General features: G+C 41.3%; 1 protein-coding gene across 1 annotated transcript; it reads left to right on the top strand.

Moving 5' to 3' along the window:
• The first annotated feature begins 964 nt into the window (after positions 1–964).
• On the top strand, positions 965–25,514 carry ANKRD29 (ankyrin repeat domain 29). Its single transcript, XM_066314385.1, has 11 exons — positions 965–1,031; positions 1,440–1,493; positions 3,329–3,498; positions 5,239–5,337; positions 7,043–7,141; positions 13,359–13,457; positions 16,282–16,380; positions 22,132–22,230; positions 22,687–22,782; positions 23,834–23,932; positions 25,127–25,514. The coding sequence occupies exons 1-11, from the start codon at positions 965–967 to the stop codon at positions 25,208–25,210; spliced, it is 1,065 nt and encodes a 354-aa protein (XP_066170482.1). The 3' UTR covers positions 25,211–25,514.
• The last annotated feature ends 191 nt before the right edge of the window (positions 25,515–25,705 follow it).

The following is a 25,705-nucleotide window of genomic DNA, read 5'->3' as shown; positions in this document are numbered from 1 at the left end:
CTTCTTCTTCAGACTTTTTACTCAATTTCTCCTTCCCATTAGGACTGGTTTGGAAACTAAGAAAGAAAAGGGAATTTTCTTGTATTTTGCCAGCACAAGAACAAGCCAGCGTGAACTAGCATTTTCTTTCTCCTTTCTTTCCTTTCTCTTTGTCTATTGCCTCCTTTCTTTCATCTGCAAGGTCCCTGTTTAAGAACTGCACTCTTCCTCCTCCTCAGCAGTCACCCCACTGTCACCTGCCCTTTCTCTGCAAACAGCAAGTCAAAGGCAGGCCAGGGAGCAGGAGCTGGTGGTCACAGCGTTTAAATTATACTTTCCCCCTTAATATTCCCTGTAATGACACAGATACATTAGCGCAATTCATTTTTTCTGTATCTCTGCAGAGAAACAGTTTTGTCAGATATATAATACATATTTTCCTCTAAGCCATTTTTGAAAAAGTGTTTTTTCTCATGCCAATACAGTATGAATACAATGCAGCTTTTAATCTTTGGGCTCTCATAAAAGCGTACAAACAATCAAAATTATTAGCACGGTTAGATTTTAAAATAAAGCTTTAGAGAACTTGATGAAGTGAAGGAATTTTTATCCTGAAAGTTGCTTATGCTGGCACAAGTGACATAATGAAACAAGCAATTTTCATGGAAGCTATTAGCTAATAATTTTCAAAGGTTTATTACATTCTGCTCCCAGACTATCAGTGCTGAGGACCAGTTGTTTACTTAGAGGATGCTTTGGGAGCCGACTAGCTTTATGATAAGAATTGCATGAAAATTTTATCCAACTAATCTCTTGAAATTCAACATTACCTCTGCCTAGGAAGTATCTGATGGGACAAGGCTGAGTTCATAACCGAATGACAGCAGTCACATCCTGCAGCTGTAAACCCATTTATTGCTCAAAAATAATTCAATTAATTGGATTATTAAACCCAAAGTGCTGTCTTACGTTTTGCCTATCAGTGATGCCAGTATTGCTGATGAAAGTGAAGAGCACAGAGATAGAGATCCAGAGATATAAAGTGCCACGTGGTACACAATGAGGCTGTTCTTGTAAGGTGCCCAGATCACTACATGATTTTGCACTTTCATTCACCTTAGCAGGTAAAATAGCTCAGATTTGCATCTGATTTTTTAATCTAATCAGTGGATGGTTGATGGTCTGGGTGCGCTGTATACTCTACTTTCATACAAGGAATCCCAAGCAATATAGGGGCACAAGGGGAAGTAAAAGTGCTTTATAAGAGTCAGTACAAATGGGAAAAAACCTTAGTTTTGTGTCCTTGGTGCATTGAGGAGTTCTTCCATTCCTTGGGTCTGATCCAAAGTATAAGGACAACTCTGCTGGAGAGCTACTGTAGGACTTACAGGGGAGAAAAAAAGAGGCAGGAATTTATGACTCATAAGGCAAAAGTCTTTGAATTTCTCATCTTCTTCCAGGGTCACACTGGACATTTAGTTCTTTTATCTTCTCACATGAACTGGTGAAGGCAGGTAAGGAATTCCTGAGTATGGATTCCAGTTCCTGCATACCTGACCAGTGAAAGTAGTGGTATATGATGAGCCATTATAAAATTCAGTCTGCTACTGTGCCCTTGTAGTGAAAAGTGGGGTGGATTAAATAAATCTTCCCCTTTATGGATGTATTGCCATACCTCTAGACTTTCTAAAACTTTAAGGGATAGTTTGAGACAATAAAACCTAAGAAATTTGATTGTCCATTCTGTAAGGGCTAAACATAATTCTTTTGCAATAGCTTTCCAGTGAATATCATAATAACAAGGCCAATAAGACAATATTCCTAACTGCTATCTCTGTAAATAAATACCTATCTAATAAATCAGAGCAGAAAGGGCAATATGAACTTCTGTGTGTTTAGGCCAATTGTTTGCTTTTATGTAAAGTTTTATTGGTTCTAAGGGTAAAGATAGGAAGGCACTACAGTGTTGCCAGTGAGGAGGGTATAAACTGCTGTCTCTACTTTAATCAACATTATCTACAGATTCTCCAGGGAAATGCAATAGGTGTAAAAAGAAGATCAGAATTTAGCTTATTGTGCTTGATAAAATTTTCAGACTCCTGTTCCTGCGTGTGCTGGTACAAGAAATACCACTATCAATTTAAAGGAAGTGACTTATAATTTATTGAATGGTTGGAACATCCCTCATCTGAAACAGCTGCCAATTTTCCAACCTGTTAATATTAAAAATGCAGCCAATGCAAAGTGCTCACTGTGACAGACTTGAGATAGGTTCAGATTCATGATTTTTGTGTCTCCTGGTTTCAGCAAAGTTTATTGTCTTCATGTTAGTGAAGGAAGCAATTTAAACTATGCTGTATATATGCATTTTAATTATGAAGCATGAAACTATTGAATCCTGATTCCCTGCCACATTACATGTGTGCATTGACATTTAGAAAAGAAGTGCCTATGTCATTTCTGAAGCTGAATGATTGACTTTTATATCCACTATGCACTCTCCTAGGGTTATCCTGAAGTCAGGGTTTGCTGGAAAGCAACACCCCGGGGCATTTTTGACTCTGCTTTGGTGTGACTGTTGGTGAAGTGATGCTTTACTCCTTCGTAGGTGGTTTGGGCCCTTATTAAAAAAGCAGCAGCATGAGCCTGCTCTAGGGTATGTATCATTGCCATCACAGTGTTTCCCCTACACTTCACCCTTGACAGTGTTTACCTGTCAAGGCAGAATATTGGCAGCTATCTACATTGATTAGATAAAGAGGGTAGGAGCAAAGTCCATGTCTTTTTTTTCTGTCCTTTTCCTATGCTGGAGCAGTCATCATTCACTCCTACCCAGGAGATATTGCACATGCCCACAGTCACAGGGTGTTAATTCCAGGCAGGATGTAGAACAAGCATCTGGGAGATGCATGAGCATGAGCAATACTTTTCCTGTATTGGAACTTCGCGTGCAGAAAAGGAGGAAATGACAGAGAGCTAATCTGAAACCCAAGGGTATGTCCTGCAGCAGGAGATGGCAGCAGGATGCTTCAGCCTACCTGTGGCCAGCCCCACCACAGAAGCAGACAATACAGACATCCCCAAGTATGTTGTTTTCTGTGATGTTTCCCTGTGGATGTGGCCTAGCATCATCATTTCTCATTGAGACATAGGCTGCCATGGACACAAGGAAGACTTGAATTAACATGAGAAAGCACAGGAAGACTGGTCTCTTTAATTGCAAAAGGAAATGAAATTAGCTTCCTTTCCATGCTCTGGGCTTGAAAGAAGAGCACACTTAGCTGAAACTTGCCTCACTTGAATGCAGAATGTATGCAATGTGTATGCTTGCCCAATGTATTTTCCAAAGTGATTTATTTCTGCTTTCTTTTTTTTTTTTTTTTTTTTCCTTTTTCTTTTTTCCACCAGAAAGAAACACCACTTGCCAATGCTGCATTTTGGGCTGCAAGAAAAGGAAACCTGGCTCTCCTCCAGCTGCTGCTGAACAGTGGGCGAGTAGATGTGGACTGCAAAGACAGCGTATGCACACAATGCACCTACAGCCACAGCACTCATTCTGCATCACTTTCCATGGCCCACCGTGCAGAGGGTGTAGTAGTGATCTAACATGAAACATATGAATGTCTTATAGTACTTCAGGAGGATTTAAAACCTTCTCCTGTCAGTAAACAAGCTTGAAATGAAGGATAAAGCAGCGTGATGATTTACATCAGTGGCAAGAGGTTAAGAATTTGCCAGCACTCAAAAATGTGTCTTACATAGTTATTTGTGCTGCTGACATTAAAAACACAGATCCTAGCACCTCGGGCTTCTCTTTGCAAAGAAATGTCATTGTAGTAATAAATCACAGTGAAGAGTTGGCTCAACTGAGCCCAGGTAGCAATGATTCTGTCAGCTAGCAGACCTTCTCATAATTTGAACAACTGCTAGCCTCCTAAATTCTTCCCCCTCCACCCAATCTCTGGACTGGGCACCAACATGAAGGCACAAGATTGCCCAGCAAGAGGAGCCCAAATACATGACAGATGTCATGGGAATTTCCTTACTATAATTGACATGGATTGAAATTAGTTTTGAGATTAGAAGTGGGTTGATAAAACAGATAATGAATAGGTATTTCTATTCTGCCTGCAACACATGGTGAGATACTTGATTGTGCTAAGCTGAGCCAAAAAGCAAGGGGAAAAGGAGATTGAGAAGTTCCAGGTTTCTTTTGTTTGGCATTGGGACTGACTGATATGGAGTCATGCTGGTGTTGGCAAGGATTAATGCCACTTCCAGCCCGAAACATGAACTTGTTGCAGCTTCTCTCACTTTGAATACCTTCAAAGTATAAGAGATTTTCTAAGCCCATGACTTTAACCTATCTTTATCTTTTCATTTTAATTTCATTTTTTGTCCCGTAGGCAAGTATTTGTCTTATAGTAATTCTGGAGCTGATGCTATGACTGTCTTTCTGACAAGGGTCGGGAGGTTATTCAAATGGAGACTTGTAGTAAACAGGACAGAGATCACTGTGAAAAAATAAAGTCACTACTGTTCATTTTTTCCCAAAAGAAGGCTAACTCTGGACAAGAACTTTCACACTGCACTGCATTAATTATTGTATCAGACATACATATTTTCTAGATTAAATTATATTTGTACAATGAGGACCACATATTTCTTTTTTGTAATGTCACCCATTCCTTCTTTTAATTGAGCTGTTCTGTGTGAATTGTTTTGAAGGATGTGTTTCATCCTTATGCATGTGGTTTCTGCATATTGTCCATACACTGCATACATATAAATCCTACTTGGTTCACTGGAAGTGACCTTATATTGTACTGAGGGAGTTCAACATAGATTTCTGTACAGAAAGTTCTCTCTTATAATGTGAAGAGTCACTGAGTGAGTTTGCTCTCATTATTTGGATAGGGAATTACTGTTGAAATCACCCAGCCCCTTCTCCTGACTATGACTCAGAGTTCTAAGTGACTCAGCTGAGTCACAGCTCCTGTGTCTGAGGTTATTCTTCTGGAAATGATGCAAACAACTTTGGGATTCTCTGATTAAAAAGAGAGATACTTTTTTTTTTTAAAAAAAAAGCTGTTTAGGAGCAAACCCCATTATTTTTATACTTGTTGCACTTATTTAGGGACAATAAAGTATCATAAGATCCCTCCAGCTTTTTGGCAGAGATGCTGTCTCATCCAGACAGCCTGATTCATTGCTGTAGGTGTCTGTTGAAGGTACTGACTTGTTTTTCCTTACTCCCAGCTTGGCACAACAGCTCTGATGGTAGCATCTTACTATGGCCACATAGATTGTGTACGGGAATTGGTGTTGCAAGGAGCAGATATCAATCTGCAGAGAGAGGTAGGATTCAAACAGGGCTTGTTAAAGTGACTGTTGGTTTGTTATAAATAATAAGAGTGTTGTCTGCTGCCTGTTGCCAATTGTTTCTTTGTCACTTGCTGTATAGTGTATTTATAACACATATGCCAGGCTCTGTTCTGAGGACATCAGGGAATCAGGTATCTGGAGTTTGCAATAGAAAATCAGATGCCAGAGGTACATTTATAATAACTCATCAAACATTTTCAGCACACCTGGTTGGTGAGGGTCAGTTACATCTGGGATGTAAGCCCCTAGGGTTACGCCTTTTATGTATTTGCAGTTTTACTTTTTGGCACAACAATTTACAGATCTCCAGATGGGATAAATAATAAGAAGACCTTTACCTTTTGACTTGGAGCCTGGCTATTAAAATGGAGTGGATGCCATTGCTAGCACAGGGATTATTTTTTGACTCTGTATGTTTTGGAGTTTCTGCCTTTTAGTCTGAACCAACTCATCTCTAGCAGTCACACAGCTTTATCACCCATACCCTTCCCTGCATCTCTGCTTGGCATTCAAGGCATGTCTTGCACCATGACATCAGCATGGAAGGGACATCAGCAACTGATTTTTTTGGGAAGTTTCCTTTCACTCATACTCCATGCAGGTTGTTGCAAGGATTGCAGTTGCTCTGATCTGCGTGTTGGCTGTGTGAAGAGCAGAATTGCTCGGGGACAACCACCGGTTTTAAGAGAAGAGCAGTTTAAGGAGGGCATGAAGTTACATGGGATAATGGCAAGTCATGCAGAATAGAGTGTGCTCATTTGCTCCAACAGTACAAGCCAATGTTTCTTACTTTCCTTGGTTACCTGGAACCAGAGCATTAATCTCATGCTGACATCTGTTACTGATATAATCAAGTAACTGATTCAATGAATGCCACATTTGATGATGTAGGTGTCTTTGCACTTACTGGCCTAAACTTGCTCTAACTATGATTGTCAGTGTCTTTCAGTGGGGTCCTGTTCTAACAAAACATGCACTAAAGTATGTCCCTTCCCTTAGGTAAACATTGCATGGAAAGGAGCAACAAAAGAAAAAGTTAAGAACAGCTTTATGGAGCTGCTCTTGATTATCACTCAGGAAATACTGATTCAACAGGCCAACAAAAAGAAAACCACCAAAAGCCTCCAAAACCACTCTGTTGCAGAAAGGAAGCATAACAGATGAAGTTTAAGCACTAAAGACCAATGGCACTGTTCTGCAACTAAATGCAGTTACTCCAACCAGTGCTCTTGTGCTCTGAAGTGTTGTGAAGCCTGGGGAAGTGAGAGTCCCATAAATGTGCCCAGGAGAGCAGGCTCTGAAATGGTCTAAATGGGGCCATGTACTATTGTAAAGATTTTAGGCACTGGAGTGAATTTCACGTGTAGCTCCCGTTTCCCCATTTTTTCCATGGGGTGAGAGAGCCCAAAGTTAGGAAAGTGCCCTCTCTCCCTTCCTTCCTTGCTTCCTTCCTCCCTCCCTCCCTCCCTTCTCAAGTGTATGATGCTGGACAGATTTTTCAGTGCAGTGGGAAGAAGATTGAGTTAAGATACCTGGTGCCTTCTGGAGTCTTCAAAGCCATCATGTCTTTTCAGCTGATATTCAACTGATTGAGCTCAATACTTTTTAATTTGAAATGCCTGTACTTGAATCAAGTGTGTTATGTTTGTTATTCTTTCAATCCATTTTTCCTTTACAGTCAGGTGCGACTTCTCTGTTCTTTGCTGCACAGCAAGGCCACAACGATGTAGTGAAGTTTCTCTTTTCCTTTGGAGCCTCCACTGAATTTAAGAATAAAGTAAGATGATTGGTCTCATTTTGCATGCTGATATATTCTGACAGTCAAGGTTGGGATTTTTGTATTCATGTGAAACATGACAGAGCAGCATTAAGATGATGAAATTTCCTCACGTGAACATTTTTTCACTAATATGAGTAATGCAACATATTGTGAAATATTAGCTTTGGACAAGCTTTGCCTACCTAGACTTAGTGGCATAAGTTCATCAAGGTGCCTTGACAATGATGCCAGTCTTTACTCATAAGCCATCCCCCAATACAGTATCAAAGTGTCTTTTTGTACATACCAGGTAGGATCCTGATTTAGGTGTTTATGTTCTCTGGTTGCATAGAACTTACATTTCATCAACGTTGGGATGTCTCTGGATGCCACCATAGGATACATAAGAGCATATTGCCTTCAGTCCTCCCTAAATTCCCACTTTGCCATCTGGGACAAGAAGATGAAATGCATCTCACAGCTTTTATTTCTTTGTTTAGGCAGGTCCTTTTCCAAAATCTTCTTAGAATAGCCAAAAGCACAGGTGGCAGGGCCTGAGTTCCTCATTCCTCGTGGGATCAACAGCAGCAAGATCAAGTTCATCACTGACAGCAGTGTACATCAACCCAGTTTCTTTGCCCCAGGTAGTATTAGCACCTCTGCTTTCAGCAAACAAGGGGGAAAGAACATATTTATCCTTGACATGCTGGCTACATTTTGAAGTGTTGCCATAGTCTGGGGAGGAGGACACTAGCAAGTCATTTGCCCTGGGATCCCTAGTGATATCTTTGAAAAAACAATAGTTCTTTACTCCACAGAAATAATTTTCTCTTTTAGTCTGTGATTTGAATGATTGTCTCAATCCATACCTGCTTTCTGGAGTCCCTGGAAATACAGACTCTAAATACTAACAGGATCGGTGGAACATCAGAAACTCAGCTCGTTATGCTCGAGCGGCTAAAAATCCTGATGTTTTGTGGCCAGAGTTCACACGTGCCTATAGAGTAGGATTCTGATACCCCAGGGAACTGTGCTTGTGGTGAGCCACTCTCTGACCACAGCAGCAATCTGTAGTAAAAGCTTGAATGAAATTGTGGCTGTTTAACACAACATGGAGTGCAGCTGTGAAAGTTGGCAATGCAGGAGGTTGCAGTGTTAAATACAACAGCTGTATCCTAAAGTGCTAGATAATCTCATGTGGGACAGATTTATTGGGCAAGGTTGCACATTAAAATAAATGTTGCTTCTCTGCCTTTTATTTCACGGTATGGATGGGGTTAGCAAGATTCAGAGGGATCATCTTCCCTTGCATTCAGCTGGCAAGTCAGAGGCTCAATACCTTCTTCTCCCTTCGGGAGGGACAGTTACATCTTCACTCAATCTTTCCAGAGCCTGAGAACTAGGAGTTTGTGACGAGGCCAAGATTTCATCCAGGAGATGAACAGCAGGCTTGAAATTGTCTGAGCCTTCATGACAATATACAATCTTTTATGAAGCATGCAAAACACATTGATGTGAAATTCTAGGACAGATAAAAGAGAGCAAAGATCTAAAGTATGAAAGAATATTCCTGTGTTCAGCTGCCCCAAATGGCTTCCATCTTTGGACAAATGTAAGTTTGGGGTCTACTGTTGCTCACCTTGAAACTTTTATTTCAGCCCCTCTTTTCTTGCCTGCCTCTGCTTCCAAACTCAGATCTGACTTGGCCCATATGCCAGCCCCAAGTGTCTTTTAAGCTGCTTATTGCTCTTCCTCTCTTTGCTGTGGTTGCTCTTCCACAGCTTTCTGCTATGTCCAGACAAGCTGGTTGAAAGACAATACCAGCTCCCAATGGACATAACACGGGAACTGGTGTGTCATGTGCATGCGAGATGATTTCAAGCAACGTCACCCAGCAAGTGCCTGAACAGGAGGCACCAGTCAGGTGAAGTACATGGACAGTCCACACCTTCCACTGGTCCACTAGTGTGGCTTTGTATCACTTCAGTCTTCTGATTTAATAATATAGTTTTCATAGCTTGGAATAATTCCATCCATGTGTTAACAGGTGACCCAGGTGACAGGCTCCTCCATCCCTCCCAAACCCCAGAAACAATATAGTTGATAAAATAAGCCTTTTCAGGTTAGAGTCAAAGCATTTTCTCACTAAGACCCTTATCTGGAAGCAGCACTGGAAAAGATATGGCTGGTCCTGTTTTTAAAGGGCAGTGCAAATTTAATCCGTTTGCAAAGAATATATATATTTCTATTATAAATTACAATGTGGATTTGGAATGAGCACACAAATTGAATGTATCCCAGAAACAGAGACTTAACTAAGGAAATACAAAGCCCAACATCTTTTTCATGCCCTTATCTGTGAATTGTGATTACTACATTTGTTACTCTCATGTGAGAATTCTGGAGAACTGTCTTAATACAGGCATGCAATTCTTGTTAAGCCTTGCATCATTAGAATTGATATTTGCTAAGGCAAGAAAAGTAAAACTATTCTAAAATAGTGTAATAAAGTAATTAACAATAAATGCTGATGTTCTAAAGAGAATAAATAGTACTATTGATGAGTAATTATTATATAATTATTACATATAATATTAGTCATTAATATTATTCCTCATTGTCCCAGTCTGACGTCCAGAGAAATATTTAGCATAGGTTGAAACTTTTTTCTTTTATTCTGATAGATGTGATAAGCATATGAGTTATTTAATAACCTGGCAGCACGTTTTCTGAGCAGTACTGCAGGTTGAACAGTATGTCAGAGACTGTTTTTCAGCAGGCAGTGATTGCAGAAGATTAGTTCTCCTCCTCTGGTACCATATTTAAGAGATGGTAAAACAACGTATAATTCTAAGCTACTTCCAGGTGATGAAGAGGATAGGGGTTGGCAAATAGACAGGAAAGTCTACACCACTTAGTGTGGTCTTACCCAGTGCTGCTGTTCCAAGTATTTTCACTGCAGATCTGTTATGTGCTGGCACTGAGGAGGACAGACTCTGGGGAGGGCAAAAATATGGTTTCAGAGGAAGAATTGCAGAGGTAGCTGAGAAAAGTCCAGCTCCTGTCTGAGCTGGGAATATTTGCCGTGCAGGATTAATAGAGGCTTCATTGTGTCAGGAAAACAGGATATGAGCAAGAAGTAAACCCAAGGCAATATGCCATCTCCTGCCCACTGCAGAAGGAGTGATAGCCCCAGGAGTACCTCAGTGCTTGCTCACGTGTCCAGCTCTCACTTGCTGCCCTGCTCAAAAGTTTCCAAGAGGCTTGCCAGTACCAAAGACGCTGCTTCAGCTTTTTACTTATCTCAGCTGAAGCCAAAAAGGAAAGAGGTAATCACATGGCTGAAATGGATGTTAAAACTTTTTTTTTTTTTTTTATCCCCCACAACTTATCTGCTTTTCCTATGCCCTGTAAAACACTGGGGTCTTCAGCTAGAGCTTGCTGGAGTAAAGTGTAAGAGAAAACCTGATGGAAGCTCAGTAGAGGCAAGAGGGGGACTGAGTTTTCTACTAATGGACCTTTCGACACTTTTGATGCCACTTTTGACGCCACTTTGACAATTCCTTGATTTAACTATGTGCTGCCTTATCACATGGTCAGTGGAAAAATTTTCTGCCCCCAGCTTCCCTTTCTTACAGAAATGTGTACATCTGATTTTTCACAGTGGTACCCCCAACTCAGAGCATGCAGAGGAATCCCACTCCCTTCTGTTGAATGTATTCAGCTTTATAAATCAGACAGACAGTAGAGCAGGTCTCAGATTTCAGTTACCTTCCTAATCAGGGACCAGATCTCTGAGCCCAGGAATTGTTACCCAGTTCTCTCTGCCACAGTAAATATGTGATTCAGAGTGGACAGATGGAATTGGAGACCATCCAATGCTCCTCTTCTAATCCCGGGATTCTGATCAGCTTGATCTAGGGAAACTTGGTTACTTTAGTCTGAAGGATCCTAATGGAATTATGGAATTGTGTTACTCTTTTAAAAAAGTGTATTTGTCTAAAACTGTTCACTGTGTTTAACCAAACACTTGGTCAGGAACCCCTTTTTGAACTAATTAGACATGTCTTGAGAGAGTGTTGCATTCTTAAATCCCAAGCTGTCACATCTCCCAAGGTGGGATCACACATTGGGATTGTAGGCATTGGGCTTCAGCTCTGCTGTGCCAACTGTGGTTAGCTTTGCAGGCCTGCTTTTTATTTGGGACCTGTCACTTGGTGCCTTACAGGAATTATGATAATAACCAAACAATCTTCTAAAAATAACAGGAGTTTGTGGAGAACACAAGAATTTTAGAAAACAAAAGCCAGACCATAAAGCAATAAACAAACTTTTCCCATATGCAACCAACTGAGCATCTCTATTTACCCTCCATACAGGGAACTTTAATGTTTTTAAGCTTCCTAAAACTTTTCCTTGCCTGCCTCTCCACAGAGGACCTTCAATCTGGATAGTGTAGTTTCTCTTCTTAATTCAGTAACCTTTCTCTCTCAACTTTGCTCAGACAAAAAGTCTTTTAAAATTTCTCTGGTGTATTTTTTTGTTGTTGTTGCTTGTAGCCCTTTGATCTGGTAAGTCACCACTTGAGCAAAGTGGCTTTCACCTGGCTGGGGAGAGGAAATAGGTTTAATGAAGTGATTAGTTTTTCCATTGTCTTCTAGGTGTGTATATGATACTTTTTAATCCAAGCACAATTGCGATCGCTTTTGTGTTTTGTTCAAGCAGTTCCCATTAAATTACAGTAGTTTAATTTGGCAGGAAAATCTAATTTCTCATAAGAGAAACTTAACTCCACTGACCTAATTACACACTGTGTTAACTCAAATAATCCAAAATTAATAGACAGTTCTTAGACTGTCACACAGCAGCCTCACATCTCTGGCTTTGCTGACACCCAAGCCTTCTTTTCTTTTCAATGCTGTAGGCAGGAAGGGTGAATATGAGGTTTGGGGGTAGCCATAAACAGTGCCTCTGAGTTAGTTCAGTCATCAGAACTTGAGTTTTCCAAGGCTATTACAGACATCAAATTGCACCATTGATTATAAATCTGATTTATACTTCTCATTATAAAAGATCCATTTGGTCACTCAAACTGTAACTTCTCTTGTGGATATCTGTCTATGTGGAATATTTCAGACAACTTCGTAGTTGTTTCAGAGAACAAGTCTATGCCAAAGCACAGTTTTGTGTCCACATTAATAACAGCTCTAGAAACCATTTATCTGAAATACTTTAGATAGTTTATCTTGTGGAGGAGAGGCTTCAGACTGGGAGAAGGCAGAGGAGGAGAGAGAAGACCCGTGGCAGTGACATTTTGGAGTGTGCATCATCTTTGCACAATGGCATGATGCCATCCCAGGGGGAAGATAAGAACTTCCTCTCCATAGCTGCATCTTAAATACTGGTGATTTTTGAGTGCAGCACAGCACATTTAAGATGGCAAGACACATGTTTGCTCTCTCAGTTGTTTCAACTGGTTTGAATCATCAGTGACACTGAGCTGTTTCACTCCTTAACTATCTCCCAAGGGAATGTTTCCACAAGCAGGGATTGATGCATGTGCCTAGGTCTCCCTTTAGTGGTGATGTGCAGCAACTCTGGCTGCCTGGGATTGATCCCACCTGCAGGGATCCCTTCTCAAGCAGAAGTAACGGCGCTTTCACTGGGGGTCATGCCTTTGGCCAGACTCACACTTCCACAGTCAGCTAGCACACTTTAAAGTACTTCCTCTCTGCTCAGCTTCAGGCCAACAATCCATGATGAGAGGCAGGACAAAACAGGGCACAAGGTTCTGGCCACAGAAGAGCAGACGATCAATGGACTCTGGGGCAGTGGAAAGGTGTGCTGTCCATCCATCGGTGGAGGAATTTGGCAGGCATGAGGAATTTGGCTGTATAAGGAAGAGACGTGGAGGAGCTTGGAGTTGTGAAGGGAACAAAGCTTCTAATGGCAAGGCAGAAGATGAGGAACAAAAACCAGAATTTTCTTAGTTCCTTTCCCTCCCTAAAAAAACTCAGGAGAAAAAAATTATGTAGTGATTGAGCCAAGTTGAAAGATTTACATGTCAACACTTGGCATTAAAGTAATGAAAGATTCAGTAGCTACTCATTACAGAACAGCTGTGAGCCAAATTCTGACAAGTCTTGAAGTTTGGCTTTTTTTTTTTTTTTACGGTGATGTTCAGCCCAGCACCTGACCTCTCACCTGACTGTACCCATTTTTTGCTTTTTCACAGGATGGAGGCACAGCTCTCCTGGCTGCCTGTCAGTATGGGCATGCAAAAGTAGTGGAAACTCTGCTGAAGCACGGCGCCAACATTCACGATCAACTCTATGTGAGTTATTTGACACACACAATATTGACAGTGGTGGTGGTGGAACAAATGTGCTGTTGCTTGGACAACAGCAGACACCCTGGCTCCAGCACAGACAGGCATTTGCCAAATGCTGCAGTTTTATAGTAGTCTGTTCCTCTAAGATGTAGATTTTGTTAACTGTCTGCTTTTCATGATGCTAAGAGAAGTAACACAGAATCAGAAAACATTTTTTGGCTGCCTTTTGGCTCATGATCTGTATGGAAGATATGTAGCAAATCTGGAAACAGACTTGTGCTACCCATTAGCCTTGGACAAAAGAGCATATCATGTTCTACCACAATTTGCAGAAGAATTAATAGCTCTACAGCCTCTGAAGTACGTTAGTTTTCTGCCAGAAAGAATAGTGAAAATTAAAATCTTTAAATTACTTCATAGCATTTTTTTTAATATCAGTTAAAATTATGTTGTTTGGTATTTGTGATTCTCCAGTTTGCCAGTGTTTTGGGCAAAGTAAGGTTAAAATGGCTGAACTGATGTTGTTTAGTTGACTTTTCAGAAAGTTGGATTGAACCAATGAAGCTCTGGATTTAATTTACTCAAACGGAGACACAGATAAGTTGAACCTTTCAGCATTCAACAGAAACGAGTAGCAGATTTTGCCTCTGCTTCCCACCACTCTTTCCTACCCCAGGGCACTCGAGACTGACAAAGCGGAAGTTGTTTCTCCCAAGATATATGAGTTTTTCCGGCTGTTTCTTGGATCTGCAGGGTGCTGTTGCACTCCCAGTTCCTACTGGCTTGCAGGGAGCTGAGAGCTGGTGACTGCAGAAGTGGTCATAGTGGGATCCCCACCTCAGTGCTGCCTCACCCCTCATTTATAAAGAAGGTTGTTCCCACCCTTGCTGTTGTGCAAATAGGAATTGTCTTTCTGATCTGAGGGCAGTGATTCATCCCTCTGCAGGGTAATCCCAGAGGCTGCCACTCAGTTTAAAAATAGCTATGCTGCCACACCTGCAGACTCTTACCCAGAGGTCAAGGCAGTAAAATAACTTCCTTGTTGTCTCTGCTGGAAATGAGCAATATTAGCAATTGGATTTTAAAATGTACTTTTATTGCTCATAGACACTGGGCAACGCCAGTCAGAAACAGTTGTGCAATAAAATAATGATATGATCTCTTGGAAAAAAGTGTTGTCTAGCTCTTTTTGTGGGCCAAGCTGCATTTGTCATGGTACCTGGATGGCAATTTCACTGGCAGCCAGATGAGAGGGATTTTGAGCATACAGTTGGATACTCCTCCAAAAACCATCAGGATCAATGTTTTAATCTAAAATTGACTTGTGAGGGGTGAGGAGAGCAAGAGACAAAATAACACCCTAAATAAATAGTATTTCTTGCAGAAATGCATTATAGCCTCAAAACAGCATTCTCATTACAGCATCAAATCAAATTAAATAGGTATCAGTGAATGCAAGGTTTTCCATCTTCATCGATCCCACAATGAAGAGCTTTTTTCAATATTACACAACCTTGTTTACTTTCTAAATTGAAGTGTTCTCTGTCTCTGGAGGAAGCCTGCAAAGGCTCTGGTGCTGCCAGATTTTTTCAGCCCATCAGAGGGCCCAGGGACAGACATTATTAGTTCCAGCAGACACCTCTTGTGTTTACCATTTGTCTTGAAATCAATGTCAAACATCCTAAATTCAGTCCCTGGGGCAGTGTATTCAGCTCATGCTTCACCAAGTCTGTGCTGTGTTTTTCAGTTAGAGGAGTAGCTGAGCACACTCTCTCTGCAGATAACAGCATTTAGTCCCAACATAGTGATATGCCAACAAGGTCAACAGCAGGCCTTCACTAAAATGCCCTGTATTTTGTGATAAGCACCTGCCTGAGCTGGCATGAGAGGTCTACTTGCACACCTGAGGTGCAGTAAAGGGGTTAATTCCTGTCTCTGTTTAAACTAAAAGATTCTGGCCTCCTGGGAAAACTTGTCCTAGCACATCCTGTGCTTAGTGCTGTGGATGCAGGATGAGTAAACACCTGTCCCACCCTCAATACAGATTTCTACTTATAGTTGGTTAGATAGATTATAATGCTCTTTGAAAATTTTCCATCAAATACCTAATGAAATATGACTTTTCATTTTTCTTCCTATGGAAGAGGTTTCTCTGAAGTAAAATTCTGAGAACAGCTGTGCTTGAAAGACCTGTCAAAGAAAAACAAAACTCTATTTGTTCACAGTTTATTCTTTCACAAGCTTTTTGCAGGAAAATTCTAATTTTTCATACAGCTACAAAATACTTTTAGATTACTGTATTACAGATGAAGTCTCTTCTATAAGACATGCCAGAGCAGAAGCATGATCGTTTCTGGGGTGTCACAGTAATATGGCGCAGGCCTTACTCCTTCAGCCTCAAAGGCAGACTTCAGCTCTGAGGTTTTCAGTTTTGCAAAATACCTGACATATTTCCACCATGTAGCAGAACACTTCTGCATGAACATATAAAAGCTAAATGAAGCTGTATTGCTTTACTGGGACTAATTTCTAGTTATGTAGCTCAATGCCTCAACAAACTAGACTCTTAGTATTCCAAGCACAGGATTTAGTGCTGGATTTGATATATGATGGGAACCAGTATTTGTGCATACTGAATGAAAATCTTGCCACAGTTTATTATGAAGTAGACTTTGCATTTTGGTAATTGTTTCTTGAGGATGGCTGTATATCTCTTGTTACAAAGCATAATGACTAAAGACTGAGAACTTAATTCAGTTTGATTTGTTTCTGTATGGAAAAATGGTATTACTTCAACACAGTGTAAGACAGATGTGTTTGTTCTTAGGATGGAGCTTCTGCAATTTTCCTGGCGGCACAAGGAGGATATCTGGATGTCATCCGATTGCTGCTTTCTTCAGGAGCAAAGGTTAACCAGCCACGACAGGTATGATCAACATTCCAGGGCAGACCTGGGTTCTAATTTTATAGTTATGAAAACTAGCACTGGCATTTTCTCCAAGCATTGGGTTCCTGTGGAGGTGTTTCATTGGAAGGCAATTTGCGGCTAGGACAACATTCTGTGTTTTAGCTGAGATTGGTAATATGATTTTGAAGTCAATACCTCAGTCATTTTGGAAGAAATTGAAATGGAGAGCTTTGCTCTAGATCTACACGTTACACCCTATTAGCCACCATCCCTGGAGGTTTTTAAAAGACAGTGTAGATGTGGCACTTGAGCACATGGTTTAGTGGTGGACTTGGCAGTGCTGGGTTAATGGCTGGACTCAGATCTTTTCCAGCCTAAATGTTTCTATGATTCTAGAACAGATCAAACCACTGACTGCTCCTTTAAATGGGTTTGAGCCACATGCATGTTTGGGTCAGGCACTAAACTGAATCAAAATAAAACCCTCCAGCTGTATGAAATGTTGATGTAAGAGCCTTGCACTATCTCTTGCAACTACCGATCTCTCTGCTTGTGTTATACCACATTACTTTTGAGCCTACAACATCCCTGAGTTCTTCTGAAAATTGTTTGAAAAGCTTTTGAAAATCTGGGAGCTCTAGGAGGAAGCAGTACTAAATTCTGTTTTTTGAAATCTCCAGACCTTCAGACGTGGTTTTGGTGTCAAAGTTTATTTTGACAAACGTTTTTATTTTTAGTTTTACTTTTGTTTATTTGTTTAATTACTTTGTGTCATTCCTGTGCACTCTGAAATTCAAGCATGAGCATTGCCTTCATCTCTGGAAATTCTTGATACATATAGAAAGCTTTTCTCCCCATTTCCAGCTAGTCGCTCTAGTGGGCCTGATATTGCAAACATATACAACCAGTAGCAGCTGCAGGCATGAAATTAGCTCCTCTGCAGGCAGCAGAGCTGCTGTTTGATCATTAAATGGGAAGTATGAGCTAGATTTGTGGCTGGTTCAGAGGTCCCTGCTAGGGGGTTAGGGGCTGGATCCACTGTGCCTCACTGGATGCTGGAGTTATGTAAGGATGCAAGTGGCTTTCTAGGTTTTAAACTAACTATGGGCTAGGTACATGGTATACAGAGACATATGTGAAAGCTCTCTTGCTTTCCAAATAAAAGAGTTGCTTAATTGTTTAGCTGTTTCTTGACTCCAAAATGAGTGCATAAACAGCCAGAGGTAGAGTTGCACGGCTAGCTTTACACCTAGCACGTAGAAACATCTGGTTTCTCTACCTGCTTTGAGAGACCTTCACCTGTGGTCTGCTGAAACCCTGCAGGCAAGGTAGCTATCCTGGGTCTTCATTGCACATTTAAAATTGATGGGATAAGGTCTTGTCCTTATAATTAGTCATGCACATCAGCCAGGTGGCTGTGATCACTGACTGCAGCAAGTGAAAAAGCAGCAGGCAAAAGCAAATGAGTGCAAAAACTCTAGTAACAGTGGACAACGTGGCATGAGACAAGCTCTGCCAGGTATTTTCAGTATTTCCTTTCATCTGCATTAAAAGCATGACAAATCATAGCCTGGCAACAGATGCTGATCTATATGCTTCTGCTGCATGTGTAGGTCTGTGTACACTCCTAGCTGTGGTGTAAGGAAAGAGGATTAGTGTTTTAAGGGCCTTAACTGAAACAGTTTTCCAGTTGCCCCTAGCCCCACCTTGTAGCACCAGAACTGTGCAGGCAACTACCCCCTGGATTGATGCCTTAGCTGCTCCTAGGTTGCCTCCACACTGTCTCCCTAGAAAAAGCTTAAGAAGTGTTAAAAGCTGTTAATTAAGTCTAAAGTCTCAACGTAGAAGGAGAGACCAAGGTATGCATTAATGCCTTTTAAGTAAGTCAAAATAGGGTTGGGGAGCTTTAGATCTGGCTGAACCCTGTTACCATTAAATCTGCGTTCTGCTATCTGTAATTATAATGCAGCTAATTCTTTCTGACACTATTTTTTTAGCTCTCTAATCCAATTTCTACAACACAATGTTTCACGAGGCATTTTTAAATCTTAGTTGAGGCAAAGACTTGTCTCTGTGTGAATGTTCCTCCTGGCTTCTCTGTTTCATCTCCAGCAGGACAGACCTTCTTTGCTTGAGGGTACCTCCGATCCCTGCTAAGATTATGCCTGGATAAGTGCATGGCATTTGTATTTGGGCCCACTGTAATCTGAAACATTTCCTTAACAAATGGAACATTTTTAGTGTTTAATTAGTCAAGTAATGGTTGGATGGGCTTCAGTCTCTTTCTTACTAACAAATGGATTTGTACTTTGTTAGAAGGTGGTGTGTTGGTCATGAGGAATGTAGCTCCAGAAGGGGCAGTTTCGATGCCAGACAACTCTCACTCTCCTTTACAAGCCACATTGCTCTCACTGTGGTAGAAAACTTTTCCATGCAACATCATCTCAAATACTGGGCTGCAGAGTGCCAGGTGTGAGTTCATCTTCTCCTTCCTTGTGGTGTCCAAGTTTTCCTTTCTACCTTGGGAATTTGGTGGCTTAATCCATGGATCTGCACACATGTGTCTGCCTTTTACATCTCCTCCTGCTGCTGTAGTGGGTATCAGTTCCCCCTCAGTCTTGTATCCCACCTCCCATCCCATGGGGGTATTTCTGACACCAAAGAGCATTTTGGGTGGGGTTGGCTGTTCATGTACAAGTCCTTCAGCTCAGCTCTCACAAGACCAAATAGTGAAGCGTCCTGGAAAGTTTCTTCCCTGGCAATGTCCTTTCTCTTGGGTTGTAATTGCCTTCTGCTCTTGCCAATGTTGAGGAGCTGGGCAGGAATTCTTTTGTCATCTTTTTGTCTAGACAGAGCTGGGGGCAATGTCTGAAGCCTGCTACAGGAGATGTTTCTATGCTTCTTCAACTTACAAAACAAAGCTGTAAGATTCTTTGCCAATGCTGTTTTGGCAGTCTATGTCCCAACATAGACCCATAGGCTTTATTCTGGCTGGCTAAGCAGATTCAAAACAATCTGAAAATTAATTACTTTTTTCTTATTACATGATATGCACTTACATACACATGTAAGGCAGTAAATCTATATAGGGTGCACTTCAGCAAGCTAGCAATTTGCTACTGGCAAATTAGGTATAGTAGTGCAAGTGGACTAATGAGCAGACCAGTGGAGGAGATGACACTGAGTAGCCTGACAGTAGAGGTTGTCTGCCCTCAGAAATACCTACTGGAAATTTGAGGGGTCTTTCACCTCCCACCCTAATCTGGCCTTTTCTACAACTTGAAGCCATAAACAATAGTTGAGATTCAAAGCTGCAAGATGAAGTAATTAGTTAATGGGTTAGTTAAGTTAAGAGAAAAAAGTATTAATAATTTCAGTCAGAGTATATTTGGAACTTCTGGCTGCTGGATATAATAAGGTGTTGTCCATATATACTAGCTTGTAACCAAATGTGGAAAAAGAACACCTTACAGACATATGGGGTGTTTAAAATTATTCTAGGAATGTAGTTATCTGCAGTCTGCTGGGTGGACAGATGGACAAGGAAAGGAGAATAGCTTTTGAACTGCATCTTTCCCTGTTCTCACTTTTTTCCTGACTCATCTCCAAGCCCTAACATCTAGGGGTTTACACATGAATCCTCCCTCATGTAACCTCTTAGTAAAATGCAGCATCTGCTTTGCATCATTCACCAACATGAAAATGGACAGAAATTTCATCTACTCCATATAAATATTACAGATACTTACATAAACCTGAGTGCTAGATGCTGTTTGCTTAAGAGAAAGAAGCTGACCATAGTCAATATGAGTCCATAATTATCTTCACCATCTTTCTTTTTTTCAGGCTAAGTCCTTCAATACAGCCACTCTTCCTCATAATGTACTTTTGTCTCTATCCTATAGCTGAGGTACTGAGGATAATGTCTGACAGAAGTGATATTACCCAACATTTGCATTTCCTTTTGCTCTTTTTCATTTTTACCTGAAAATGGGGGTTGTTCCTACAAACTTCACTGTGAGTAAGCAAAAGCTGCTTTGTTTCCTATGCTGAGCTTGTGTTTTCATTGCTTTTGTAAATACAAGCGTGAATTCACACAGCAGATTAAATTGTGTAGGCTACTCTCAGGTACTTTCCCAGTTTTACAGGCTTTTTCAATGCATCTATTGCTATTTTCTAGAGCCCTCTGGTGGGGGGAGATCAGAAAAATACCAAGTGTCAGCTTGCTAGTAGGGAAAACGCTAAAATAAATAAATTGGAGAGGGATAGTTTTTGCCATCAAACTAACATCACATACTCTGCATACAAGACAGCCTTTCTTATTTTTGAATCACAAAGGACACTTGTATTAAGAGGATATATGCCAGAGTGAGTTCAGTCACTAATTGCTATGAATTAATTTATAAAGAGATCATACAAGGGTAGGCAAAGATCATGTTCCTCACCATTTGAGAATACTGAAAATTTCAGTATGTGCATTTGTTACGTCTCAGAATCAGAAAAAGGGAAGCTCAGATTATTATATCAAAGGAAGAAATAACTTTTCTATTTCTTTGAAAGGGTTAATTCACTAGTCCATGGAAAGCAGAGAACTGATTCAACAATGGTTTTCTGGGTTGCATGAAGCTTCAGCTGGCACTGGGAAGCGAGACTATTTCTTTGATCAAAGTGGCAATATTTTATTAAATGTAAAAAGTTGATTTCTCCTGAAACTTCCCATTAAGGCTGTTTTTGAAATCTCAGTTTAGTTTTTCTTCCTCTTTCAAGCCAAGACTTCAGGCTGCAGAGGGTGGTGAGGGGAACTGGCAAGCCCTAAAGGCAGAAGCAGGCACCCTGCTTTGTGGGGCCTCACTTCTGTGTTGAAGTCCATACAGGCAAAGCCTTTTTTAAAGGCTCATGAGAATCAGTTTGGCACCACACAACTGCTGTTGTCCCCCTGGAGTCTGGAGAATCAGGCCATCTAGAATCAAAAAGAGGAAAAGACACAAAACTAAATTCTACTTGCAATGAGAAATACTTTTAATGCTTCAACTCACTTTTGTCTTTGGGAGGAAAATCCATCACAAAGTTTAGCTTACTCTGAATGTGCATTTCATTTTCTGAGGTTTTGTGCTCAAATGATTGCAGAGGACAACTTTTCCAAAGCAGATTGTTTCATGCTGGACCCCTTGATAATTGCCTTGTTTTCTAGTGGAGTTTTGAAGATAAAATTTGTGAAATATTCATCTTCACTGTAAGGCGGGATGTTTTCACCAGATTCTCTGAGAATCAATAATGTAATTTAATACTGAAAATCAGTTATCACCTTGCATTGCTCCCTAGCTTCTGTAAACAACTTTCACTCCCTATGTGCAGGCACCCAGCTGCAGAATCTACCCGTGCATGCTGAGGTTTGTTTGTGTCCTCTGTCCCATCTAATCACCTAGTGTTCAAAGTACATAGGCTACCTTTAGCCCTTGTGCTTCAAACTTCCCCGTGTATTTTAGGCATGGCTGGTGCCTTACTGGGCTTTCATTTCACAGAGCAATGCACATTTCTGGCAAACTATGCAAGAGAAGGCAGTAAAGGGAGCTCTACTCCACAAACTGAAGCAGTTCTAACTTGATACACCAAGCTACCACATGGGTTGGGACACAGCTTTGCATTTGTCTCCTTGTAGGATTTGACTGAGTAATTGAAATACATCGATTCCAGTAGGCTTGGGCAATAAAATACCAGAGGGCACAGAGCACTGAAGTGAAGACATCAGCAGTCATATTTTGTTTGCAGGACGGGACAGCTCCCTTGTGGATTGCCTCGCAGATGGGGCACAGTGAAGTGGTGCGAGTGATGCTGCTCCGGGGAGCGGAGCGAGACGCTGCACGGGATGTGAGTAGCGCTTCCTCCTGCTCTCTGTCTGCAGCTTAATGCCTCATTTGGGGGCTGTAAGTCAGCCTGGATGGAGGCTTGGTGCCTCCAGAGTCCGTGCTGTTTGTCAGGTTGCAAAGTGCCACCACAGGTTTCCTTTTTCGCGTTGTGTCTGGGACAGCTTCGTGGAATAAGGGAATGGGAATGTCCACATAGTTGAGAGACAAAGATGGCATATGGTGTCACTGGTTCATTTTATCCTGCATTTCTCACCTACCAGAGGAACAATCCTCCAGGTACTCTAAAACCAGCAGGACATGCTGTGGAGGTGCCCCCTCAAAGGTGATGATCAGAGGAGACTCTCCTCTCAGATGTGTGGAGAGAGCTGACATTTCCCTCCAGCTTTTTCTTCTCCTCCAGCTTCCCTGGCAAGGGAAATGCAGGCAAGGCATTTATGACATTCCTCTTTTCTTAAAGGATGGTACAACTGCTTTACTGAAGGCTGCCATTAAAGGCTACAACAATGTCATAGAAGAGTTGCTGAAATTCTCTCCCACACTTGGCCTGCTGAAGGTTAGTAGTGAAACACGGAGATTTTTTTTAGGCAGAACAAAAGAAGACAAGGAGTCTGATGAAAGACCTGGCATTTCTGATTACTCTAGTGGAAGACAGTAGGAGTTTGAGCCAAAAAAAGTCAAGACAAAAATTAAATTATCTTGTTTAGCCTTGATGCCACTCACAAATCTTTTTAAACAAAACTGTGAATTTAATTCTTGGAATGATGAAGCACATTGTGTCATAGAAGAAATTCTGCTTTTTGTCACTTGGTATTATTTCTACTGTAAGTAGATTACTCTTGACTGTACAGATTTAACATTATACCCAGGCTTCTATTGCATTTAGTCAGCAAAATAGTGTCCTAAAAGATCTGTTGTGAGCAGATTCTCTACTTGATTTTGTTTTCCTCTGAATTCATAAAGTGGCTTGAAAAATAACAGCTATTTGGAAGCTGCTTTTTAATGGCCGACCTAATTTTATGTGTCCATAAATCACATACTTGGATATCCTCTCATGCAAATGATTGGCAAACACAATGTACTTGAAAATGTAGGTGGCATCAACTTAGTTATTAATTTTGAGTATGAAATAGCTTCCACACATATTTGAACTGTCAGTTTGCAACCACAAACAAAAGGCCAGCCATAAACCCCCTCACCAATCAACTGCTTGACACTGAGGCCATTAATCATCAGAGAGAAAAGATAAAATGCAGAGATGGCTTCCATTACTGCTTGTGCTTCTGTTTCACTTGTTAATGACTGATTTTGCCAGGCAGAATCAAGTGCTGTGTTCATGTCACCTCTGATCTATTGACAAGGGTGATTATTAAAAGGAAATACTGCTATGGTAAAGTGCATGTGACTTTCATTTTTACTAAAGCATTTAAAATCACCTCCTTCACATCACACTCGGCTGCCCGCACCCTAAATCAGACCCTATGCTATTGATGACCCAGTCTCTTCCACGCTACTTCTTTCCCACTCCTAGGTCTATTCTTTGTGTTTCACTGCCTTTTGCTTTTCTTCCCATGCATGATACAAACACCTCCACTGGCATTTCCTAGAATGGGACCTCTGCTCTCCATGCAGCCGTCCTGAGTGGCAACGTGAGGACAGTGGCGCTGCTCCTTGAGGCAGGAGCGGATCCATGCCTGAGGAACAAGGTATGTCCTGCCAAGTCATCCTCCCAGGTGAGGAGCACAGGGGGAGCTCTCAGCGGTAGAGCCGTGTGTGCCATCGAAGTGGGGGCAGCCCATGTTTCTGTGTAGAATTCAGGGCATTCCTAACACTGGAAAAAAAATCCCAAATTACATGCATTTTCCCCATATCTTACATGGATCTGTTAGGTTTTTTTAATTATTTTTGCATTCTTTTGATAACACAAACTTTTCTATAGAAAACTTACCATGGTTTTGACCCATGAAGTGTTTTAACATTACATGTTTGATAATTTCTGTGAATATGTCTTCTTCTGACATGTTTCTGAACTATTTGCTGCTAGGGTTTGATATGGCTTTCTTAAACTGTAAATGCATGGTCTGGAACTTACTTCTGATTTATGACTGGGTGAGTAAAAGTTTGTAAAACAAGTAATTCAGCACATATCTTGTAAATATTTATAAAATCTGCGGTTGTTAATTTCCGCATCATTCCACTTGATGGCAGCACAGTTAATGCCACTCACACAGTAGTCTCTGTTAATAGACATTTTGGGTTTATACTGTAACCTGAAAATGTACAAGATTTTTCTGCTACAGTGTGCAGTACAAGAAAGTGTGTGGCTGAAATCTCTCCTTCTGATTTTTTTTTTTTTTTTTAATTTTTGTAAACAACATGCCATTTGGCAGGACAGAACTACTGATTTTCAGAAGCAGCTTCATCATAAATACTTTGTGTTACCAAAATTGTATTCAATAAATAAAAACACAAATAACAAATTCATATTCTATTACCAACCTTACAGCGTAACACTATTTCCTAGCAATTTAAGTGATCCCTTGGAGTTTTATGGGCATTAGTACATAAGGACTTGCCTCATGTCCATTGAAAAATCAGCAGCTATGCTGTCCTTTACTTCTGTGGCAGAAGCATAGGGAGCCCAAGGGCATTTAGCCTGGACAGTCCCACAAAATAAGCTGTCACTCAAATTCTATTCTGGGATTGTTTTGAAGACTTAAGTGATACTTGAACACTGAAAGATGGTCTCCTAAGGTATCTTCAACAGCGGTGGAGACAACACTAGAAAAAACCCACGTCGTTATAATGACCAGTACAATCTTCTGTAGAATGTAATGCTTTCAACTATGATTGGGAAATACTCTTTCATTTCTGCTAACCTCAAGGGTTTTTTGTTCCAGGCAAATGAATTGCCAGCAGAACTAACAAAAAATGAACGCATCCTCCGACTCCTCCGTGCAAAGGAAAAGCAAAGGAAAAGCTAATGCAGCCCTATGACAGATGCAGTTTGACAAAGATGTGCCCTGACCACAAGTAGCATGACAGTAATCCTAGGTTGGAACAGTTTGCAGAACTGATTAGCCTGTCCAGTACACGCTCCCTGAATGCACCAGGCCCTTCCCACAGGGTGGCCACGGGCTGGCACCTCCGCCCGGCATCGCTGAACGCTGGACCGTGACCAGAGCAGGGGCTGGCCCAGGAGCTGCAACTGCACTGCAGCCGTGCCTGTCCTCCAGGATCCCACCAGTCCCAGCACTGACATTTGCTCCCCATGCATCCCGGCACAGGCAAGCACCTCTGCTGCTTCAGACATGCGTCCCCACGCGGTCATGGCCACAGCCGTAACAGTGTGGGTAGGGAGCACTCGGCCCATGTGCCAGGAGGATACCCGGCCCTGGCAGCTGTTTGGATTCAGCAGGTCATGGAGCAGCCCCATGATGTCCCTGCCCTCCCTTTGCTGACTGTGAACATTCCTCTCT

This window comes from Sylvia atricapilla, chromosome 1 (assembly GCF_009819655.1).
Source record: "Sylvia atricapilla isolate bSylAtr1 chromosome 1, bSylAtr1.pri, whole genome shotgun sequence".
Lineage (NCBI taxonomy): Eukaryota > Metazoa > Chordata > Aves > Passeriformes > Sylviidae > Sylvia > Sylvia atricapilla.
Note: the sequence above shows the minus strand (reverse complement) of the source record. Positions and strands in the feature narration are given on the sequence as shown.